General features: G+C 32.9%; 1 protein-coding gene across 5 annotated transcripts in view; it reads right to left on the reverse strand.

Moving 5' to 3' along the window:
- Positions 1-13,466: 13,466 nt before the first annotated feature.
- Positions 13,467-26,225, reverse strand: part of lig (ubiquitin-associated protein-like lingerer) — a 99,384-nt gene continuing 86,625 nt past the window's right edge. For 4 of the 5 annotated variants that reach the window (XM_072531765.1, XM_072531766.1, XM_072531768.1 and 1 more), the window contains exons 14-15: positions 21,102-21,131; positions 13,467-14,523 (exon numbers count right to left, since the gene is read on the reverse strand). In XM_072531765.1, coding sequence (XP_072387866.1) covers positions 14,425-14,523; positions 21,102-21,131 — 129 coding nt within the window. In that variant the 3' untranslated portion in view covers positions 13,467-14,424. The remainder of the gene's footprint in view (positions 14,524-21,101; positions 21,132-26,225) is intronic. The other variant, XM_072531767.1, reaches the window with a different exon arrangement.

The following is a 26,225-nucleotide window of genomic DNA, read 5'->3' on the forward strand; positions in this document are numbered from 1 at the left end:
TATTAAAGCAAGTTGGCTTAAATCATAATATTTTAAAGTGTAGAATTTACGGTTTTCGTTTGTACAATTACTTAAGGACCACCCTGTATAATCATTTTGGTCTTTCTTTGGATATTTCTTGAGTATAATTGTTTTTGGAGTCTATAATATGCTCTATTTGTAAGGTTTATTCTTCTTTTAAATTCTTCGCTTGTTTTGTTGGTAGTAGTCACTAGCGAGCCAAGGTATGTGAAGCTGTCAACATGTTTAAAGATATGACTTCCAAATGCTGTTTCCCGTTCCTCATTTGCTATAGTAACCAACATAGTAACCTACTTCGTTTTGTCGTCGTTGATGACTTGGTCGACCTGTTTCGCCTCCGTTTCCAATTCTAGGAAATATTACTCAACATCTTGCTTGCTACGCCCTATTATGTCAATGTCATCAGCGTATGCTAAGATTTGTATCGATCTATTGTCAATAGTAACACCGTCTCTAATTCGTGTGTCTTGGACTGCTTTTTCCAAGGCAATGTTAAATAGGAGGCAAGCCAGGGTATCCTCATGTCTGATTCCATCCTTTATATCAAAGGATCGAGAATTTTCTCCCTGTATCCTAACGCTGGCTTTTAAAAGTTAGACATTGCCATTCTCGTTAATCGGTTAAGTTTTTCTGGTATACCAAACTCACGTATTGATTGGTATAGTACTATTGACACTGTCATATGCGGCCTTGACGTCGACGAATAGGTGATTAGTTTCAATGTTAAATTCTAATGTTCCTTTAATTCCTCTGAGTCCATCTTCCACTTTATCATCCGCTTTATAATTATCCCATTCACGAACATTTTTGTAAATAGTTTCTGGTATAACAATGATTAATTTATAGCTTAATAACTTTCTTATATTCACAAAAAATATCCATTTTACTTTTCGAATTTGTAAAACGATACTGACAGCTTATGCAGTTGATACATATATTTTTATTGTTCGTTTTTTGGCAAGGATATATTTAATATATTTTCTAGTATGTCTAATGATTAAATACTTTTTATCACTTTTTTTTGAGATTTGAAATATAGGATTATGTTCACAGCGCGATTATAACGTGATTTAAATTTGCTTTGAAATTGTCTTGTGGGGTCCATTGTAACACTTTCCCCGTTTCGCTTAGAGCATATCACATTCCCTGTTAAGTGGGATTGTAGTAAAGTGACTATATCCTGTGTGAATACTCTATAGAATGATTATTCAAATATAATTTTATAAATTTAGTATTTGGTTTTTAATTTTCGAAGCGTTAAGATAATTTGGAATTTCAACGGTTCAACAAGCACGCTTTTTTGGAGTATATCGCACGCTGTTTACGAAAATAGTCGAATCAGACATGCCTTTCGAATGTTGAAGTAAGTAGAACGAAGCAAATCTAGCTAACGAAGCTAAACACGCGTCGTTATAAATGTAGAACATCTTTATTAAAATTGTATCTTCTTATATGTTCTTGGTATTAAAAGCAGAAGTTATGAACCAATTAGATTTTTAGAAATAAAAAGTTATTTCGATGTATTATAAGACCAAAGCGTATTGTAAATGTTTGTATTTTTTATTTCGGAGTTTATTTATATTAGTCTACGAATTCATTATGTAAATTAGAGAGCTTTAACATTAATAATTTTAAAAAAATGTGTGGTAGAGTCAGGGTTTGTATAATTTAGAATAATTTGTACATTTTTTTTATTTGAAACTGCTGGAAATACGAAATTGCTGATTTTCTTTACTGCTTTTGAATAATTTCCCCGAAAGTGTATCATAAAAATAAAAATATTCTTTTTATAAAGTGTTTTTTTTGCCTAGTATTTTTTTTTAATATTAACCTTTTCACTGCGGGAACCGGATATACACGTAAAATAATTTCGTGCCCGTACAACGGGAACCGGCTAAATACGCGTACCCTTTTTCGGCATTCGCTGCGGAAACCGTATGAATCAGATACTGCTTACGTATTGTATGTTGCCTATAGGAAAGAGTTAAGCATGTTATATCAAAATTTACAATACATTTAAAAATTGTACGCTTCACTGCGGGAGCCGTACAAATCCGCACCTTTTTACACAGGCACGCACTACAGGGATTTACTTGTAAAATCTTACGATTCCCTTTCGCCGTATTTTTGTACGATAGTTTTTAGCAGCGTATTTTAATTTCTTTTCTTTAAGAATTTAATTGTGTGAATTACAGCTGTTGATAAACCTATTTGAAAAATAGGAAAAAAACTGTCGAATTATGAGTTTTATTCTATTTATTTATCTATATATTTATTTAGTTTTATTTTATTTATTTAATTATGAGTAACAATAGAATTGTTATCACATTTCACAGAATGGTTAACAGGTAAGAAGTATTCAAATTGAAATAATTTTATTACCTATTGCATTAATTAGCTAATAGTAAAGACGGTTCGAGACAGCTTGTCATATTGTAGGGTTTTGTTAAATGATTTTTATTTACTACCTGAAATTTACGATCTAAATATTTTAATATTATTCAAGTTGAACCGAAATGAAAGACTTATTGTTGTCAAAATATATTTTTTGGATTAGTTCTATAATATAAAGAATTTATATACTTGACCATTTGAAAAACCTTTTAGGATAATAATATTTTATGAATATTTAAAGAAGACGTAAACTACAGACTTGATAATGTTAAGATTATTTCTTTTAAGGCACAAATGAATTCTGCATCTCTCCTCCGGTTTGCGTGCAGCGTCTATTTCTATTATGATCATAGTGTTGTACACCATTCTGTACTAGTAGTGTATTTTTTTTTCCAAAAATAAGTGGGTGCTTCTTAAATTTAGATTTCTCATACATTCTTGACTAATAAAAGCAATTGCTGAGTGAAATGGCTCGTATACGCAAATATCTTAGCGAAAGTGAACTACCTATATGAATTTTAATTGAAAGTGACAGTGAGAATGAGTGTATTCTTGAAGAATCTGATGCAGAAAGTGATGAATCTGGAGAAGAAAATGATAATGAAGAGACTCTACCATCATCAGCACAGGTTAGTGAAAATAGTGCTTTACTTTGGAATCTCTCTTCTCTTCAACAAGCTAAACGTCGTAAATATGAAAAGATTCCGTTATATAAATGGGAAAAGGGAGATCTACAACCAACTGTTCATAATTTTAATGACAATACATCATAGTGTTTGAATGAAAATTTAAAAAGTAGTCCAAGTATTTTAAGTAGTTTCAAAACATTTTTTTCTTTGACTTTTATGAAAGCAATGGTTGTTGAAATTAACAATTTTTACAAATTTGTTGTGGAACATAGTGATATTGAACAAAATTCTCGTGTCGCAACAAATTGGAAAGACACTGATGTGGATGAAGAGTATTGTTTTCTAGCTTTGTCGTTCCTTACATTGTCGTTGTTAAGTTTTTCAGATAACAATACCGTTGACAAACAAGACTCCCTTTTTAAGCTGCAAATCGTTATAGACCATTTAAAGACCGTTTTTCGTAGATTTCTGTATCCATTCAGAAACATTTGTATCGACGAAAGTTTGATGCTTTATAAGGGAAGGCTAGCATTTAAACAGCACATATTTGGAATTAAATTCCACGTTTTATGTGACTGTGAGACAGGCTACAATTTGGACTTTTTTATTTATACTGGGTCTAATACTGACATTAAAATCTTCGATAAAGACCTAAAAAAATGCATAGCCTGTAATGTGTCTCTAAAAGAGATCAATCGTGACTGATTTTGACAATCAATTGAGACGGTAGCTAGAAGAAACCCTTCTACTAAAAGTGGATTTTGAGAAACAAGCATTCAAATATTTAACATCCATGCCTAAGGCGAACCAACACTTGCATTGTTTAAGTGTTTTAGTCTTAAGAATTTTTGATACATTCATAAAACAATAGAGAACGTCTTTATAAAATATGTCTTTTTTTCGTTTCAAGTGAAACGTATTAAAACAAGTTTACATAAGCCCTTCTTCTGGAGAACACATTTGGCGGATTAAAACGTCTTCTGCAGAAGAAAGGTCTATAACTTTTTACTGTTGTATAGTATACTACAGTTATATATTATTATAGTATAAAAAGGTTTAACATATTAATCAAGGTCTTTCTACAACAAGAAAACTTTTATTTTGTTTACACTTCTTCTTCTTCAGGTTCCTTCTCCTATCGGAGGTTGGAAATCATCATCGCTATTTTAATTTTATTGGCCGCGCTTCTGAATAATTCTAATGAGCTGCAACCGAACCACTCTCTCAAATTTCTTAGCCAGGATATTTTGCGTCGTCCTGGGTTTCTTTCATAAACAGTTTTTATGACTTCACATTCTCTATATTAGTTACTTTTTCAGTCCACGATATTCTGTGGATTCTCCTGTAGTCTCACAACATCTCAAAGGAGTTTAATTTTTTGATTTCAGACTGTTTTATTGTCCACGCTTCCATGCCGTATAGTAAAGTAGAAAAAACGTAACAACGTAGCATTCTTGTGCGGATCTCTAGACTAAGGTTACGGTTGCAAAGTAAGTTCTTCAATTTTATGAACGTGTTTCTTGCCATTTCTATTCTAGATCTGATTTCTTTTGTTTGATCTCCATCTTCGGTTAACCACGTTCCTAAATATTTATATGTTGTTACTCTTTCGATCGTTGTGTTATTGATGATCAGGTTATCTACATTTTGTGTTTTTTTTTTTGAGAATATCATTGATTTCGTTTTCTTGAGATTCATTTGCAGTCCGTACCTTTCACATGCATTGTATACATGTTGTATTATGTACTGTATATGACCGTATCGTCCGCATATCTAATATTATTAATGCTATTTCAGTTGACCAAAATACCTTCCACAATATCCACTAAAGCTTCTTGAAATATCACTTCACTGTAGACGTTGAATAAGAGTGGTGAAAGTATGCACCCTTATCGAACTCCTCTAAGTATACTTACTTCCTCTCTCAGTTCTCCTTCGACCCTTATTCTTGCTTTTTGATTTTGATACAGATTTGATATAATTTGTAGATCTCTACTATGTATGTTTTTGGTCTTAAGAATACTTAAAAGCTTTTTATGTTGAAAGTCTATGAAGCAAATGTCCTGATTCATATCCAGACATCGTTGTGTCAGAACATTGACTCCGAATAATGCTTCTCTAGTTCCTAGACCCTTTCTAAAACCCATCTGTGAATCACTTACTTTTTGTTCTAATTTCATGTGGATTCTGTTATGTATGATTTTAAGGAAGGTTTTCAATGTGTGGCTCATTAATGCAATTGTCCGATAGTCATTGCAATCTTTAGCATTTGTGATTTTTGGAATTGTTACAAAAGTTGAGAGAAGCCATTCTTTGGGTATGTGTCCCGTCTTGTGTATGGAGTTAAAAAGGTCTACCAAGACATCAATATTATCTTCATCAATTATCTTCAATAGTTCAATTGGTATATTATCGGGTCCTGGAGCTTTTCTACCTTTTGTGTGTTTTATAGCATAAATAACTTCCTCTTTCAATATTTCTGGTCCCGTGATTTCTCCGTCAACTTCTAATTGTTCTACTTTTTGGTCATAAAATAGGTGTTCAATGTATTCTTTCCATCTACGTAATTTGTCTTGCGTTTAAGTTATAGTGGTACCATCTGCATTTGTTAATATCCCGATTGGTTTGTTGCACTACATTATATTTAATATAATTTTATGCTAAATTTCCTCACCAGCTAAGTCATCAGCACTACTCTCATTATCCTTTTTAGCCGGTGTGCTTTCTTGAAATAAGAGTTTGTAGAAGTTTCTACTTTCTTCTCTTAAGTACTGAAACAAGTCTCTCACGTCTTTTATTTTAGACTGATTAATAGAAACCCGAGACAAAAGTGTAAGAGTAAGTTCAAGTGGCAACGTTTTTGCACATTTAAAAGGGGTATACATTTCAAAGTAGGGTTTAAGAGGCAGCCAGTGTCCCACAAGGGTTATACTTCAGCACGCGATACTGTTGTATTTTAAACTCACAATCTTTATTCACAGGCTTTTTCAAAAAATAAGGAAGAAGTGCTGCATCCCAGTCATATATTATAGAGGAGTCATGTTTGAGGCAGAAAAGAGAAGGAGTTTGTCTGCACTGTACGATTTTTTCTAGGTAGTAGATTTTCTAGGACTGTGGGTTCCTCGACATCTTTTTAAGGCCTGTCTTATAACCCCAAAGTTTCTGTCGCATTGACTAAAGGATTATCCACGAACGGGGTAAATATGTGTCACTTCGACTCTGTATAGTTTTGATATCCAAGAACAAAACCGTACCAAAGTCTGATTTTTATTTTGGCCTCCAGCTGCATCTGATAGAACATTATGCTTGGTATTATTAGGATAATCTGCTAATTTATTGTGAATACAGTCAAAGATGAATAAAGCAACACTACTTGCTCTCTTTTTACATTGAGATTCTATGAAGGAATGTACATAATATGATGATCAATCCTTATGCACGTGTATATTGAATACGTACATTCATAAATGTCTTTTATAGAACTGTTTTGTTATGCTGAGCTTAGGCAGCGGTAGATTTTGTGCGTAATCAAATTCCAAGACAAGAATGCCACTATCATATGTTGCCTTTCTCAAGTAATCATTTTTTAGCTTGGAATATGCCTCGAGTCTTTTTTAATGGAGAATGTAATCAACATGGCATTCATCATTCCGGTTCTTTTCTAATTTGATTTCACACTCACGACAATAATCACATGTGTCAGTCTTCAGTTTTTTGAACGTAAAATTAGTTTCTCCGAAAAACTTGAAATAGGTCTTGTATTTAACGGTAAGATTATTCCCAGTAGTGTCTTTAAACAACTTTTGAAACTGCTCAAAAATGTTTTTAATCGCTAGATCTGGTTTGTCGAAGTACAATCTGTTTGTTTTTCCAGGTTTTCCACGTTTTTCATTAAGTGGAATTTTCTCAACAATTTTGTCCTGTAATATTCTTACAAGCTTCACTCATACTACTTCAAAAAAGGAATGGCACACGGGCACATCACAACCAGAAGTTTTAAGCTTGTACTTCCAGTGATACTGTCTGCTAATTTTGGGATTTTCTTTCTTTCTATACCTTTCTGGAAGCTCCCCTAATGCCATACAACTTGCTAGAAGAGTGTCTTATTTCTTTTTTAAACCATTATCATAAAAAGAGTCAAACAAACGCTTTTCATCTTGCGAAGTTATTTTTACAAAACATTTTTCTACACAACACTTACGGACAACAGAAAATACCTTACTCTGTACAGTTTTTCCCGTAAATTTTGACACATACTCCTGTCCACTCTGTCTCATAGATTTTGCCACGTTTTCTTTCCAATGGTCCTTCTGAACAATTTTCTTTTTGACACCGCGTTATCTAAAATAGCTTTACTTAGCTAAAATTGCTTTAAAATACACGTAAACTTACAGTTTAAAATATATGATAACCTCAATCACATTGTCAGAAATTCACCAAGACAGAGTTGATTTAGAGGCACCTTATTATCGTAGAAAAAATTGGTAGACCGACAGAGAACAACATAAAAAGTTCAATTCTGTATTCCCCGATAGAAGGGTCTGATTGGCAGCATTAGACGGAAAATATATTATTTGGATGAAACCTGGATTAACGAAAGTCATACAGTTGGAAAAGTTTGGCAAGATTTAAATGTCAAAAGTAAACGCGAAACAGAGCGATTGCGAAAGCCGTTCTCATGAGGCCTATTAGGCCGAAATACGTATAAGCGGATGCGCAAGCGCCCTGTACGTGAAATCAAATCTTAACTGTCTTTTCCTTTTTATTTCGATATACTCTACGAGTACTAGCAACAAATTCGCTAAAAATTTTTGCTTAGTTGAGGAGATATGTTGTGGAATGCAATTTTTAGATTCCCCATGTCTCTCATAACATCTTTATCAACGTCTGTTTTACCTTGCAATTCTTAGAAGGCACAGATTAAAGCGAAATTCTGAATTTGGTTTCGAAAATTAGTCTACGATTTTATTATCAGATGTCGCTACATTGCGTCTATACTAAGCCATGTTAGAGTTGCTTCCTAAGACAGAAAAGATTTATTTCACGTTCAGAGCGATTGCGAAAGCCGTTCTGATGAGGCCTATTAGGCTGAAATACGTATAAGCGGATGGTGTACGGTCTACAGGATTGAAAGCTCTATCAGGAAAGGGACGGCGTTAAATCATTACCCATATAGGAAGTGATACATTGTTCCTTAATTATGATTTGCTTCAATTTGAGTCAAGAAAAACAGGAGATTATCATAAAGAAATGGCTTTCGAAGTATATCATAGTCGCAGACTAGAACAATTACCAACGACGGCATGGCGAAAAGGAGCAAGAAAAGCTTACAGAAAAGGTGATTGCGTACGAAGAAACAATGCTCAAAGTTCAGCTGCTTGACATTGCGCGGTTAAGGAAAATTGAATATTTTAAATATGCTGTGGATGAAACTGCAAAAGATTATGGTGTCAAAGTTCTGCCTCTACCACCTTATCATTGCGAACTTAATCCCATTGAACTTATCTGGGCGCAAGTGAAAGGAGAAGTAGCACGCAATAACAAAGCGTTTAAATTAAACGAAATTAATTAATTTCTGATTCAAACAATCATCCATCTAACTCCAGAGAAATGGGCTAAATGTATAGGCCATATAGTTAAAGAAGAACATCGTATGTGGGTAATTTACGCTCATATCGAAGTTTTAATAAAGCCAATTATAATTACACCAGGTAAAGATAATGACAGCGATAACAGCACTGCATCTTCAGATTTAGACAGCGAATATTTTTTGAGAGTTTAGTAAGTATGTAGTGTTTGTGTTTAAATAATTAGAATAATACAATGTTTTGTTATATTAGAAATTATTTTTATTTTGTTTTTATAGGACTTTATTTTGTTTTGTTGGTTGAATTTACCGAAAGTACAAGCTGAATATAGCCGCAAATGTCAACCATGAAATAAAATATTTCGGTTTGGCAGTGTTGGGATGTTTTTATAATGGATATATTGTATGCTTCAAATATAAAGAGAGAAAGGTTTTAAAAAGTACATTTTAATTATATTATTTTATGAATTCTGCAATTTTTAATTTATATAAAACAATAACGAGTAAATATTTGTCTCTTTCGAGATTAATTGAAAACATCTGTTGCAATCTGGCAGCTGCTGATTTGACGATTGCCAAATCTATCAAAGAGGAATTGCCAAAAAATTTGTAATAATGAACTGCAATTAATCTCCAAAGAAACAAGTATTTCCTCATTCTTGTTTTATATAAATCAAAAATTGCAGAATTCATAACATAATATAAACAAAATGTACTTTTCTAAATCTTTCTCTTTATATTTGAAGCATATAACCTCTACATTATAAAAACATGCCAACACTGCTAAACCGAAATTTTTTGTTCCGTGTTTGACATTTGCAGCTATAATCAGCTTGAACTTTCGGTAAACTCAACTTTTGTTTTACATTGTTAAGTTTTTTGTTCATTTTATTTAATGGGACAATATGGCTCTTGGCAAATACCCATTTAAAAAAAGTAAGGCACCAAAAGACCTACCTTTGGGGTGGTGTGGAAATTGTCTTAATTCGTTAAAAAAATTGTTTATTTCTTTAAGGACGGGTCACGTCAATAGACGTTTTAGCGTAACTTCCGCTCATCGAGCATTTTGCTTGATGCTTCCGCTACAGCCGGGTAGCATTAATAAGCTTTCTGCAAATTTACTTGTTTTTTGCTTGTGGCATTCTGTATTTTTAGGGGAATGTAGGGAATAAGCCACAAAATATTCATTAATATATTTAATTTACTGACGTTTCGATCTCTATATCCAGATGTCGTTTCCAAATATACAATTGATAGTAATATTTATTTTTCTATAGCTTTTTGCTGGTGGCGTTCTGTATTTTTAGAAATAATGTTGGGAATAAGCCACAATATATTTATTCAAATGTTTAATTTACTGACGTTTCGCTCTCTATTCCAGAGATCAAAGTTAGAAATACAAAATTGGAAATAAATAAGATTATATTTATAAAGATATAATAATAGATAATAAACAAATAAAATAAGTATATACAATCATTTATATCTTTGAAAACGGTCTGATAGAGGTAGAGATCGAAAAGTCACTAAAAACCTGTAAATAATTATATTGTGGTCTATTTAGAACAAATATTTAAAAAATATAAAATAATTAACGTTGAAATAAAAGTGAGTGTATTCCACTAAATTTTCATACGTCTTTCCCCACTACTCCGCCTTCAAACGATGAACTGACTCTTCCAAATAGTGGAATTGACGGTATCAGATGGTTTCAATTGATTGTTGGACTATATAGCAGCTGTCAGATTTGTCTGGAATGTCCAAAACCTATTTTCGACATGTCCAAAATCAATAGTACTTCACAACTGAAAGAAGGATCTTAGAAGGACTATAGCACCGCAATAAGACCGATCGTCAGAAACAAGTTCTAGGAGGTGAGGTTATTCTCAGTGAAAATAGAATAAAAAACTAAATTGTACATAAATTAGATTTTATTAACTTTTCATTGTCGTTTTCTACAATAAAAAAAGAAATATAAAATACAATAAACAATACACATCAAACTGAAAATGTATGTATGTGTATTTTCTTCATATCTCAATAGGTTATTGGCAAATACAAAAATCAAAACTACACATATACAGGTGCTTACATAATAAAAGTGAATATTTTATACAAATAGCAATAGGTACAGATAATTTAAATTTAATAATTAATAAATCTAACTATGTATTTAAAAACTTATTTCGTGCCACGAAAGTCCCGTTGGGGAACAAGCGATGCCTTAACGTACCGTCTGACAGTTCTTTGACGGGACAATATGGCCGACACAAGATCAGTCATGCAACTGTGCATCATCGGTAAGCCAATTTTTACCAACTGTTTGCTTGATCTAACCCTAAATGTGTATGCACAGACAAAACTTCACAATTTGCGTAGGGGGGTCGGGTCAGTACAAAAGTTTTTTAATTTACAAATTTTCCTACACCGTTTCGTAGTTACCAAAAGTTCGCACCACAAAGGATCTAAATATAGGTAATAGATTTATTCTGCTTGAAAAACTCGAAAAAATTATTGTAGTGCTATATATAAAACTACAAATAAAGATAACTCACAAAGTGATTGTCAAACTATAGAATTTTTTTTATCACAAATCTAGACAATATGACAGATTAAGTACAGCCATGTCTGAGCATCAACAAACTTAATCATTACTCAAGCTAATATTCAATATTTAGGAATTATAACTTCCACAATTATTTTAGAAAATATGATAGAATAGGGCAAAATATAACAATCGACCCATATAACTTTTTATAAGAGTGAAGCGTTTTAAATATCTCGAAGCGACGATCACCGCAGATACCGATATCACAGAAGAGATAAACCTCAAAAATATAAAACAGTGATTAGACCATGTTTGAGTGTGAGACGTGGACGCTGACAAAAGCAATGGAAATAAAACTCCGATGTTTTGAGAGGAAAATCCTCAGGACCTTCGGACCCTATAACGACCCGAATACTAACCAACACGCGACGTCGTCCAAGAAATTAAATCCCAACGCCTAAGATACGTTATGCTATATCCATGGGCTCCCTAGTAATGGCCTTGCCAAGTTAATTTGGGAGTTCCAACAGAGAGAAAGATCTTAAGACGCCCACGAATGGTGGAGATAAAATATGGTCAGAACAATGGGGCTACCCACAAACCCAACTATCATGGACGACCGTTTGAGATGGAAGCAAGTTGTGCAGTCAGCTCAGAACCACCCTGGTTGTAGTGCTACGAAAAGAAGATAGCGACAGACGCGGTCCTCGGATCACATTCGATATGGGTCGTAATAATTTCAAGATCCGGAATTGTCGCTCATGAAGCTTCAAGGCAAAGTTCAGGAACATACGTTTGATGAAATTAAAACTATCTGCATTTTCCGTTTTAGCGTCTTATTGCCTTCCGGAAAGGATAAAATAAATCCATTTGTACGCGGCATAGACTGACTACAAAATCTCGGGATTCTGACGAATGATAAAATACGACATTACTAAAAACATTTAATTCTCTTCAGTGCGTTATTATAGCAAGACAGCCAAACTCTAGATTTTGCATTAGTAAAATAGTTCGAGTAATAAATATTTTTCTTCTAACAGTCCTTTTTAATACTTTATATTGAATTCATTATGAAATTAAAATAGGTAATCTTTTAGCATTCGTTTTTTTTCTTCGAGCATATGTATTTCCAAGGTTCTTAAGGTCTTAAAATATGTCTAATGTGTGTTGTTGTGTAAGTTCAACCGATGCATGGAAACTATTGCCGCCTTCTAATGATGAATTCACGTTCCAGGTGAGCGATTATTTTTGATTTTTCAAATCCATGGAGTTGTTTGACCGACAGAGATTTTAACAGTCCGATTTGTCGTTACGTGATTTATCTTTGCCGTCAAAAAAGTTACACACTCATTATTGCTAAAGAAAACCCAAAAAGATGTAGATACAGGCATAACATAAAGGAGATCTTGTATGAAGTGACAGCGATAGATGACAACTTGAATATGAAGATGTTGAATAACTTTATTAAGAACAACGTCAGAAATAGTCATAAAACAAGTTATGAAGGAGTTGGGAGGAGTGTATCGAGGAAAGTTTTTTGTTGAGAGTTTAAATATAAAAGAAAATGGAAGCGAGCACTGGTCCTATTATGTCCTTTTTATACTGTAAGGCCTAGAAAAAACATGTCCTATACTTCCTTTTCGACATTAACTAAGACCCTTATTAGTTATTACAAAGGCGTGAAAAATTCATGATCATCCTTCTGACGGCATAAGAATCGAAAACAGCGATAGAGAGAACATGAGATAAGTCGCTCTTTAGGCGCTTTTTTTCCTGGCTACAAATAGATTATAGTCATTACACTAGTAGACTTGAGCGCACTTTGACTTCCGTGGCTTCCACACTCACCATAGACAAAATGTGAAATTTGATATAAAACGTATTGACACGTTTCATGTCGAATGTCACGTGTAAAAGCCGCGGTGGCCAAAGTGCGTTCAAGTGGCTTATTGTCTACTTCCTCTCGATTAATGAACTAAACCCATAAATGACAGCCGTGATATTTTTCAATATGGTTCTCAGTATAATTTTTCAAACACATGAGTTTTTATGTTTAGTCAAGCTTGGTATTTCCCTTTTTGTGATCCTGGCATTACAGTCCGCAGGATTACGCCATTTTAGATTAGCTACTCCAATAATAAGGTTTATACTGTAGGTATTACAACTAAAATCGTAAATCTTTCTTTTTTCCAATGGTTGCGCAGTTATCCTACACCCCGAATTTAATTCTTGAGCTCAAAATTTATTTAGGTGTAGAGGACATGTCTCAAATAATAACTAAGGGTAAAAATATCTTATAAATTTATTATTTGAATTGTGGTGTTACATATATACTAAGAACTGTGTTAAGAAACTTTTTTATTCAAATAATTATGTAAAAGTTATAATTCCTTTAGTGATGATTGATACTCTTGACTATGACTGTGTACTCAATCGAAAATACTAAACATGAACTTAAAAAAGTTTATCAAATAAGACTGCCTCTCGAATTCTTATAACAATTTCTCCTATACAGCTTACATTTGACTTAACATTCATATTTATTTATTTATTATTTTATTTGTATACGTAATCGTCAAGCAACATTTATTGTATAAAATGATCTAAACGTATTTACAATTTTTTAATACTAGGTAACAAAATAACGATACAGACAAAAATTGAGTTTCCTAAGCAGAATATTCATTAACTTCAAGAAATCCACCTTATTCTGCCAAAACATAAAAAAGAAATACTCCGAATTGACTTCCGTCTGCTCAGTTGAATCCTATAAGCCCTACCTCTCGTTAAAATTAAAAATAACTTCTCTTGACCATTCTTACTAATAAAAAACAAGTTGCGAATTGGTCAAAGTTGTATCATAACAGAAACCTCAAAAACAAAAAAAAATTGCACAACATTGCGATAGGACGCTTACCAAATTTATTAATAACCTAAATTCATTCTCGTTAAATTACCCTAGATACAAAAAATAATCAAAAATAATAAAAATTGTTTAAAATATTTAAGAAGTATCATACAGGCTTCTATTTATTTTATAAAAAGTCACATCAAGTCAAATTATAAGAAAAGCCTTTAAGACTAAAAATAAATAATTAAGGACTGTTCACATTTTCTCATTAAAAGTACATTTACGGCTAATAACTGTAGTAACAAATCTGAACCACCTATAGATTTCTTTATATGAGAGGAGGCGGGGTGGGATGATTAGTGAGCAGGCATTTTTATAGTATGTACCCATATTCTTAAGGTTGGTTCCAGTAGGATGTCTGGTAGGGCTGTTTCGGACCGGTTTTAGCTTGATTTGTCGCTTGTGAGCGTTGACCTGCAGTGGTACCCGAATCCTAAAAAAGAAGAACCAATACATATTAATAATGACGTTTTAAATGTCACATTATAATGATGATCGTGGATTGCATTATAAAAATTTATATTCGGTAAGTAGATAAGGTTTGGATAGTTTATATTTGAATAATATACATTTGGTTAAACATTCCATATCCTCAGAATCCATACGGAGTAAGAAAAATAATTAGTTTTCATTAAAATTTTTATACAGTTTCCACCCAGAGACCAGAGAAATTAGCAAAATAAAAACCTTTTTCGTGGCACTCTTTGATACAGGTATATAAAAACTGTTTTTGATAAATTTGGTAATAACAATATATATATATATATATATATATATATATATATATATATATATATATATATATATATATATATATATATATATATATATATGTAATTTGCTTATTCTGTCTATTTACATGTAACGAAAACACCAGCGCCACCTCCTATCCACAAAAACTACTACTATCTTTGTAGCAGGTATCGAGTTCTATGGAGAGGGCATCACGTGACTAAAAACTACCTCACTTAGGCCATATTGTTAAGATTGTTTTGACACTTTTGACAGATCGTATGTTTGTTTACATTTGTTGTTTTTCGAATATTTTTAGTTTTATAATACTTTTATAGAAACTGTAATAATATATTGTGATAGTGCATAGTAATGATTTTTTATTCTCAACGTAGTTGCAGTAGCAGAAGCAATGTTAATAAAAAATCTTCAGGAATAACGTTCTACAGGTTAGTATACAAATATGTAAACAAAGTAATGGCCCGTACTTCAGAGAATAAATTAATAGTATTTGACTGTATTAATTTATCTTTATGTATAATATATCGCGTTTTTAGTGTTTACCGCGGGATAAATAAATAATAGTTTATTAAAAATATATTGCACTTTTTTAGATTATGATTAAATCTTCTCAATAACTAGTCATATTTTTATAGTAGCTTTAATATTACTGAGTCCGGCCATGATCCCACCGCCATATTGGTATCATCGTTAGCCACGCCGACCTACGCCGTTTTTAATACACACGTTTATATGCTCATATCTTCTCCATAGATTCTAACTCGATGGTAGCAGGTGAGGTGACGATATCTGTCAACTTTTTAGGGTTAGAAAGAGATGTTTAAAATGTAAATTTCCGTTGTCGATTACAGTTGTATTATGTTTATAATTAATTTCTATTGTTTTTGGTTGTTTTAAAAACTAGAAATTTTCGTATTGCCGAAAACTTTCGCGCCACCTATCCACAAAAACTAATACTATCTCTGTAGCAGGTGATGATCTCTGTGTTGAGATTTATTTACCTCAACCTGTTTTTGGTTACGGTCAGCTTTACGTAGCTTTTTCTAGGATTAGAGATTAAATTGTAAATTTTCGTTGTCGATAACAGTTGTACTATAGTTGTAATTTATTTGTTTTTCTTTGGGTATTTTAGAAAATAGAAATTTTCGTATTGCACAACTAGTTTTATTATATATGTTTGATTCAGCTTCTTCTTCAATTGCCATCTATGCCATATTTCTTTATTCATCCTTCCCAGAACCTCTTTGTTTGTGACGTGTTCTCTCCACGATATTTTTAGAATTCTTCTATACACCCACAGCTCGAATGATTTCAATTTTTTCATTGACGTCGCATTTAAGGTCCAAGATTCCATTCTATAAAGCAAAGTCGAAAAAACATAGCACCCCGCCAACCTAACTCTTAGTTCCAATTTTAAATCCCTTGTACATAGCACTCTTCTCATTATATTGAAATTTGCTCTAGCCATTTCTATTCTGATTTTAATCTCCTGAATGTAATCATTTGTGGAGTTATCATTGTTCCCAGATATGCATATTTGTCCACTTGTTCGACGTTGGTTCCGTTTATTAGAAGATTCTCGTTATTTCTGTGATTTTTTGATATTCTCATAAATTTCGTCTTCTTCACCAGTCTCTGAAGATCTTTAATATTTTCGGCTAAGATCACAGTGTCGTCCGCATATCGAATGTTGTTAATGGGAACTCCATTTACCTTTATTCCAGCTCTTTCACCCTCAAGAGCTTTTTTCAGGATCTCTTCGGAGTAGGCATTAAAAAGAATTGGCGATAATACACATCCCTGTGTCACTCCACGTCTAATTTCAATTTCTTCTGACAGCTGTTCGTTAACATGTACTTTTGCTCGCTGTAGTCAATCTTCTTTGATTTCAGGAGATTCATTAATTGTTCATGCCGTACTTTATCGAATGCTTTATTATAGTCAATAAAACATGCGTATATATCTTGATTGACGTCAAGGCATTTTGTACCAGTATATTAAGTGAAAAAAGAGCTTCACGCGTTCCTAGGCCTTTGCGAACACCAAATTGTGTATCATTAACGTCTATGTTCAGTTTGTGATATATTCGGTTATGGATGACTTTTAGTAGTAACTTTAGCACATGAGACATCAAGCTAATGGTGTGGTAATCCCTGCATTCTCTTGCGTTTTTCTTTTTGGGAAGACAAATAAAAATCGACGTTAAACACTCTTTGGGTAATACGCCTGAACTATAAATTTGGTTCAAGAGTGTCACTAAAACATCAATGTGCTTCTCACCTAGAATGTTTAGGAGTTCTATAGGAAGCATGTCAGGTCCAGGGCTTTTCCCACTTTTCATTGTTTTTAATGCGTGTAATATTTTTTCTTTAAGTAAGCAAGTTCTATGTGCTCCAGATCATCGAACAGTTCGTCAATATATTCTGCCCATGTTTGTATCATATTAACATTAATTCTGTTGTCTACAATGTTCTAATAAGTAGTACACGGATGTTTTCAATAAATTTATAAAACTGAAACGTTTTGTTTTGTTTTGTATTTTTCATGTTCATTTATAATATCAATTTAAATCTGCATAGAATATTTTTGGTGTGACAAAACAAAAACATTTTAGTAGAACATCACATGTTCTAGAATCCTGATGCGTTAGAATCATTGCTTCTCTTTGCCGAAGTAAACCAGCGAAGAGCGCCTTTCCACTAGTTGTTAGATTCAGATAAATGAAGTTATGAAGGGGAAACGCAGGAGATGCATAATTGTTAAGTCACGCTTTTAATGACATAAAATTCTCAAGCTTGACAGTTCTATTTACTATTAATAATCGAGACCGTAACATTTGAGTTTGTCGGTAAAATAAGGGAACGTCCTAAACTATACGATTTCACCATGTTTTCTGTTCAAGAAAGGATGATGCAGAAATAGCATGGACAGAAATTAATACAAGGTATGTACATACCTGTTATGTACACCTGATTATGAATGTTAGAATTGTATATATTAGAAACTGAACTAATCAAGAAGAAGATAGATATCTGAGACACACTGGGAAGGCCAAGAACATTAGGAGGCCCCCACTACGAAGTTTTCATGTCAGTAGCTAACAAATCAGGACAAACAGGCGTAGCAATATTAAAAACGTTGGGCAAAATATGTACATAGAGACCACATCAGTATCACCTATGGGAACAATACCACAAGTTGGGAAACAAATTCTTACCATGCAACCAACCGAGACTATATCGACAATACTGAGAAATTTCGACCAAAAATTACCTGAAATATATCGTTAGAGATTGTCAGGGACAAAACAACAAATGCTTATATAAAAAGTGAAGCCCAAGAAGTTTACGAACGTTTTACCGGGGCTGCCAGGTATTTGCTGCTACTGAATATAAGGAACTGCCTGACTGTAACTGAAACTACTTGTCAAAATCAACCATATCCTTTATTATAAATATGTTTATGATAGTATGATTGAGAATGACAAGTGCAATCTATATTGGGACTATATTGTGTTCAAGACGAGAACAATAGAAATTATCCAAAACAACACCTATAATTCTGTTAATTACTGGTGCTATTCCAAAGAGCCTTCCAGAGAACATCAAACAGAGTGTTCCCGCCAGAGAGTCTTATCAAGTGTGCTATTTATAAACATTATTTATTAATTTCGTACATTCAAAAAAAATTTTTAAGTTAATGAAAAGGATATAATCAAAAAACTTCCAATAACTACTTTTTCTTTAATATATCTACCTCAATTTTATTTTCTTCCTATCAGTTCTAGTTGGGTTTAAATATAAAACATTTTACGATCCAAACCTATAATCTAGTTACCAAATTTAATACGCAAACATTTCATTAATTCGATCACCTAAAATGCTCAAATTTACTGTTACACCAAAGCAACAACATACAACATGGAACAAGTGGGTGAATGTCTGTAACAATTACTTGTTATTCGAAGTTTTTGTACACAATTTTAACCAAAATATCAATATTGGTGGATAAAATTCAGATAATTTTTTTTTTATAGTAAACGTAGCACATCAAGAACTTCGAATGTATAGTGTACATTTAGTATAACATTCTCACAAAGACTGTGGTCTAATGAATATCGGTATTTCTGCTACTTCCGTGCATAAGATTATACATATTCATATTATCCTTACAATAAAACATTAAATATATTTCTAGCACAATAACGAACGATCTTTATAGGATGGATGATAATAAGTAAGGTTATTTAGTAAAATAGTCCATGGAAGATAAATGCAGCATGCTAATTTTAGGTGCTTTAGGTATGAGGTGCTGTCTGACACTGAAGACATATAATAATAAATAAAGATAAACAAATAAGTATCGGGGAGATTTCTATATTACTACCAACATTTCCATATTACTCTTCATTTGGATGGACTCTTGTAACTGAATCACTAGTCACAGAGTCATCTAGCGGAAGTTAGTAGGCTTCGTAAATATGATTTTCGTAACTTTTGACATTTCTTATGGTAAAAACCGTTGACATTAAAAATCTATCGGGTGGTTTAGCAGCAACAAACTTTCAAAACAATCAATATATATATATATATATATATATATATATATATATATATATATATATATATATATATATATATATATATATATATATATATATATAATAATCAAATACAAACAATTTATGCATGACCATTTGGCAGTGAGAAATATGTGCAGTCGTTGGATGCCTCACAATTTAACTGCTGTCCATAAGAAGGACTGAATGATAGAACTGTCAATGCTGAGTAGTATACAACCATTTGTTTGCCAGAAATGATTGATTAACTACGAAAAACAACTGGAATCGTCCCACCTTCTTGCACTCGGTAAATGCCAGCTGTCACTCAGCCCGTATATCATCTGAGTATTTGAAGGCGAAAAAAAATCAATTTTTTGGGTCATCCTGGATAGTCCTGGCTTTGCACAGTGTTATTTCTTTGCGTTCCCGAGAATCAAAAACAAACTACGTGGTTATAGTTTCAAGACACCAGATGAGACAGCAGTCAATTTCTGAGATACCTATTTTGGACTGACATAAATGATTTGATCTATTCCTTTTAATATTTGTGGAAAACTATTAGTGTATGCCTCTAGCTCATTGCTTTCTATAGTTTAGTTTTAAGTATTGAGTCATAAACTGGTCTGTTCTAGTCGAACAAATTTTTTGTTACATTTAGGAATGGTTGAAGTTTGTTTACTATGGAAACGTGAAGTAGTAAATATCATTTTGTGAAAATGGCCAAAATACCAACAAGCAGTTAAATTTCACAGCATACTCCAATTAGGCTCAACTGTATTTGAAATATTTTATTTCAATTTGTGATGATGCCAACTTACATGATATTTGGTAGCTTTTTACAGTTGGCATCAATTCCGTATTTGACATATTCTATTTAAATTTGTAGACAGAACATGTCACAAACAAATAGGTTCTGAGAAGGGTGAATAAAGAAATAGAAATTTTAAATACATTTAAAACAAGAAAATTGGAATATCTCAGACATATTACATGTGAAGAGAAATACACCTTGCTCCAACTGATTATGCAGGGAAAGAGAAGCATAGGGAGGCGCAGAATGTCATGGCTGCGCAACCTTAGCGAGTGGTACGGATGTACATCAAATGAACTTTTCAGAACAGCCGTCTCAAAAGTCCGAATAGCTATGATGATTGCCGACCTCCGTCGCGGAGATGGCACTTGAAGAAGAATGGCACTAAGAAATACTTTTTATGTCCATCTGAGAGTTAAATCTTGAGATTAAATTAGTAAGTGTTCAAAAAAGCTGTAATGTGTTTGCCTATAAAAATGATAATCTGAGGACTTACAATAACGAATCAAACTACCACTTAGACTATAAGACTACCTCAAATATCATTATATGTCCAAGAAATCTAGCTACATTTTTTATGCTGTACCAGTTTGTACACGTTTAGTGAATGGATACCATATATTTGTGGGGTCACTTGGTATTCTCCAAAAAGTGTTGAGAATCCCCTCATGTAGTTCTCGTACAATTGACACACTTTTCACGAATTTGAATGCCGCTTTAAATTAATAGATAAATCTTGTGTATAAATTGTTTGGTTAATTGACACATCACGACAGTATATGAGCATGTAAGTAATGTTAATGCAACACTAGAAAGCACCCCATGCAAAGTCCCACATGTTTTATAGCAAATTACATAAAGCATGGTGAGTCCAACACTGACTTACCATGCGTCGATTCTGGTGCCTTACATCCATCTATAAGCAAAACAAAAACTAAATATCACAAGAAGTGATGCATGCAATAGTCAATATTATATAAGGATAAAAAGTACAAATTGGTTATGAGAAAATATATCATTTAAAGCCACTTGTTCCGTCAAGTTTTATCATATACGAAAAGGTTTCAATGGTATTTGTCATGTTTAAAGAATAATATACTTTTATCTTATTTATAACAAAAAAAACAAAGTTTGTTTAATTTACTAATCTTATTATTTCTCGCGTAAATGACAATTAACTAATGATTCTGAATAACGGTATGTAATTTTGTCGATTATTTTCAAGATTTCATTATTAGCGGTGAATTGGTGCTGTATTACGTCGTTTTTACTTACTACAGTTGGTCTTCTTACAGTTTAATTTCATGCCGTATCTGTCACAGGCTTCCACTACACGGTCCATTAATGTTTGCAGATCCTCCGCATTATCAACAATCAAAACCGTATCGTCCGCATATCTTAAATTGTTTATGATTTCACCATTGATTTTTATACCTTCTCTTAAACTATCAATAGCTTCCCTGAACAGAATTTCCGAGTAAGTATTGAACAACGTCGGTGATAAAATGCAGCCCTGACGTACTCCCCGTTTTATCGTGAATTCTATGAGGTTTCGTTGTCTACTCGTACAGTTGCCCTTTGCTGTTAATTAGGCGTAAATCTTTGTCATCAATACTAGATTCTTTCAGTATCTGAAATAATTTTTGATGTTGCACCTTGTCAAATGCTTTTTAAAAGTCTATAAAGTATGTGTAGACTTCGCAATTTACGTCTCGAGCTCTTTGTATCAATACTTGTATGGAAAATAGGGCCTCTTGCGTTCCCAGTCCGCTTCTAAACCCAAACTGAACACTGCTAATGTTTTCTTCAAGTTTTCTATATATGCGAGAGTGAATAACAGTAATCAGAGCATCTGGTGGCATTTGCCTTTTTGGGAAGAGGGATAAAGGTGGAAACTAGCCAATCTGTAGGAAATTCTACAGTTTCATAGATTTTGTTCAGTAGACTCGTTAGGAGTTTGAGTTGGTTGTTTTCAAATAGTTTCAATATTTCAGCTTGTATGTTATCAGGTCCAGGTGCTTTGTTGGTTTTTAGTCTTTTTATTGCATATGTTAGTGGTTTTATAACTTGACATAAAAAGAATGGGATATGATATAGAAACAGAAAACATATTTTAAATTAGAACTTTGTGTTATATAGTTCCATACACAATAGAAATCGACAATAATATTCTCATTCTCAACGGCTGGTGGCCGAAAATCTCAATAAAAATGATAAAATTAGTTCAATTCAGCCTTAATATGGGGCCTGGGCATACCAGGACCAGGACATGTAGTAGTTAATTGAAGATGCACAGTAAACCACAGGAAACACAGTAAAAATTGTCTTTCACACCATTGTCTGCCACAACTTTTGTCTTTCTAATTATAGATTTGCATGTTTGTATTGTTTTATCTCTTGTTTTAGTCCTTAGATCGTCAATAAAATAGCAAAACATATCAAAACATCTCAATGATAGTTAAGTTGGTTGATCCCTGCTCTAAATGAGCACCTGTATTTGAAAATAAAATGTGCGGAAATGTAAGTGTTAACAATAAAAATAAAAGTGTAAAGATCCAGGATTGAAGGAAAATGTATTATACTGAAGAAATGATTCGAACAAAAATAAAGTCAGAAATATTATAAGCTTCAGTTGTTTGTCGTTCATTTCAATACTCTACAAGTAACCGATAATATATACATACTCTACACAATAGAAATTATGTAATTCAGTGTGTAACTGTAATGAAATTAAAATGTATAGTAAAATGTCGATTCTGGAAAATCACTAAACTAAATCTGAACGAGCTAAAATGTTACCACTTTGATAAAATGGTGCATTAAATTAGTTATAGAGCTCAATAGCTCATATAGCTAAGTCTATAGCTCAATTCCAGAATTCATAAAAAATACTAAATAAGAAAAAAATATATTTCAATACATTAATCTAGGTATTATACTCGGTATATATTATTCTTGAAATATGACAAAATACTTTGAGGACATTTTCAAAACATTAGTAATTTGAATACATTCATTATAGAACATTTTAAAAACATTACTAAAAACAGTGCATTATAGGAAAAATCACACTTTTCTAAAAAACAACTTATTTACTAATTACTGTACTATATTCTTTAATAATAAACATATAAGTATACCGCAATTATGTTTACACTTAAATCTAATCGTAAAAAGGTTTGTAGATATTTCAATTAATCGATTCCAAGCCCCCCCATGCTTGAAAATATATTAATCACCACTACTCAATCATTTATAAGAATGAATTGTTGATAAAAGCTTTAAAAAATTAAGAGGGACCGGATTTACGAAGATATATGTTTAATAAGCTTGATGATTAAAGTCGTTCGTATGCGACCCTAAAAAATTGAATTGCAAACTTCTTCTTTTTATATAGACATGACTGTCTGTTTTTCAATGTGCCTCCAGTAAGTTGTCGTTCCATCGTTTTAGTGGTCTTCCTACTGATCCGTCTTCCTATTGGGGAACCGTCTCTTGGCGTCTTTACTACTCTATTTGTTGTCATTCGGCTTATATGGTCGTTCCATTCTACTCTTCTATTTCTTACCCAGTTCTTGATGTTCTTAACCTTGCATCTACGTCGTATATCTGTACTTCCAGCTCTGTCTCATAGTGTCTTACCATCAATTTTTCAAGTGTTTTCATCCAAGCTGTTTCTAACATCCTTTTTGTCCTCTCTGTGTCAGGTCTTGTTTCTGCCGCGTATGTCATTATTGGTCTGCAAACTTAAGAAATAAATTTTCCATTGAAGACTATTCATGTCATGATGTTATCAGACCGTCGAAGTAAGCTAAAACGAATTCTGAAACACTGAATATTCCATATGAACGCGTCTATCATATAATTCACTGAATGTTGACCAGAAGCATGAATATTAGCTGTATTGCCAATACAGATGAAACTTTAAGTACATTTTTACTATCCACAAAAAAAGCAGCAATCGATAAGATTGGCGTTGGAGAACCAGAGTGTCCCCATTTCGTCGATTGCTGCTTTGTTTCTGGTTTGGAGAAATGAACTAAAGTTTTATCCATAGTAACACGGCTTTTTTGAAACAGTGCACATTTTGTAGACATTTTTCTGGCGCCCAAATCGAATTCATGTGATAAGACGCATTCTTATGAAATACTCAGTGCTTCAGTAATGTCATTAACTGCATCGCAGGAGTGGACACAAAAACTGGCCTTTTCGATCGGTCTTCATCTTGAAATACTTATCTCTTTTGAAGTTTGCAATCCCAGTTTTCACTGTTGCATATGAAGGACATTGATCACCAAGGTCATTAAAAATCTGCTTACCCCCTTAACTCCTTCGGATACAGGTACTCGATGATGATACTCCATTTTCTTTCACCATTTTGGCTGTCATCTTTTTTTTTTTAATTTATTTTTAAATTTTATTGCGCAACTCCGATGACTTTTTGACGTAAAACTTTACAATGATTTTTCGAAGTTATTCTTCGTTGCTATGGTAAAGCATTATTTTTTATCTACAGAACTGGTATAGATTAACTAGATATATTAATCTATTTTAGTAGATACAATTTATTTTCGTTACTAGTTCTTCAAAGGATCAACTTTTCTAATCTATTTTATATCGCGTAACTATTTCTATTAGTATTTTTGACATTGCCGGGTGCTTTTTAATAGTTGCTTTTCGCTGGTCAGCAGTTTTATAGTAAGACCTGAAGAATATCACGTCCGAACCACTACATGAAATTCAAAATGGCTACGTTTGTTTGATATTCACTAACTAGTCTTCTAATAATTAACTTCCAATTACGAGAACTTAATTGACATCCATAAAACAAAAGCGGACCAGATGTAGCACTTCAATACTCTTAGACGTGTGGTCAATGACAGACTTCTATTGCACAATACAGAGCTCCAGTTCCAAGCTTTTGGTGAACGTTCTATTTTGGTCAAAATTGCCTTGTCATTTTTAACCCTGCAGTCAAACCAGCTACTCAGATATCTAAAGTGGTCTACCCTTTTAAGTATTTTGTTATCTATTTAGTATTGAGTCTTCGATATTAATTTTGCTGGCCACCATCCATTTTGTTCTCTTTGCATTGATAAGCCCTTTTCAGTGCATTCGTTGTTTACAGGGTTACAGGATTTGAAGGCTTCTAGACTCGGCGATTATGGCGGTGTCATCTTCGTATCTCATGTTATTAATAATTTCCCCACCGATTTTAACACCTTCGCAACGCCTATTTAATGCTATCTCAAAAACTGGTTCAGTGTAGGCATTAAACAACATCGTTGACATACCACATCCCTGTCTGACACCACGATTAATAGAAACTTTAGCTGACGATTCTTGAGCATTCTAATGTCATGTGTCAAGACCAACTAAGCATTGAAATAGTAATGCATGTGGTACTCTATTACAGGCTTTTTCAAAATCTATAAAATATTCGTCAATATTTTTCCTAAACTCAATGCTCTTTTGTAAGACTATTCGTAGGCAAAAAAAGAGCTTCACAAGTACCCATACCGTTTCGGAACCCAAACTGCTGATCACCAGTTATCCCCCCAATGCGATATATAATTTACTTTCCTTAATTTTACTACTATTGTACTTTTTGGTACAGTTTGGAGAGTTAGTGGTGATCGATTTGTTGGTGGAGCACTACTAGCAGATAAGTACATACGACATATTCTTCTAGATTATGTGATACCTTTTGCCCCATATATTGGACATAATTTCATTCTAATGATAATTCTAAGGATAATGCGCGCCCACACGTTGCCCGTTGTGTAAAAGACTTTTAATTACAATTGGGTATAACAACAATGAACTGGTCAACGTTTAGTGTTAGTTATGTCAAAATATAAAATTACCTCAGATTGCCAATGACATCTTAAAGAAAAGGCAACACTGTAAACTGTACACAAACACAAAAAACTTGTAGAATGGAACTGTTTAGCAGATCATACCTAATCTTTCAGTCTCGTCATCGTTTCATCATAGGTACAGTTGTAAC

Source organism: Diabrotica undecimpunctata, chromosome 5 (assembly GCF_040954645.1).
Source record: "Diabrotica undecimpunctata isolate CICGRU chromosome 5, icDiaUnde3, whole genome shotgun sequence".
Lineage (NCBI taxonomy): Eukaryota > Metazoa > Arthropoda > Insecta > Coleoptera > Chrysomelidae > Diabrotica > Diabrotica undecimpunctata.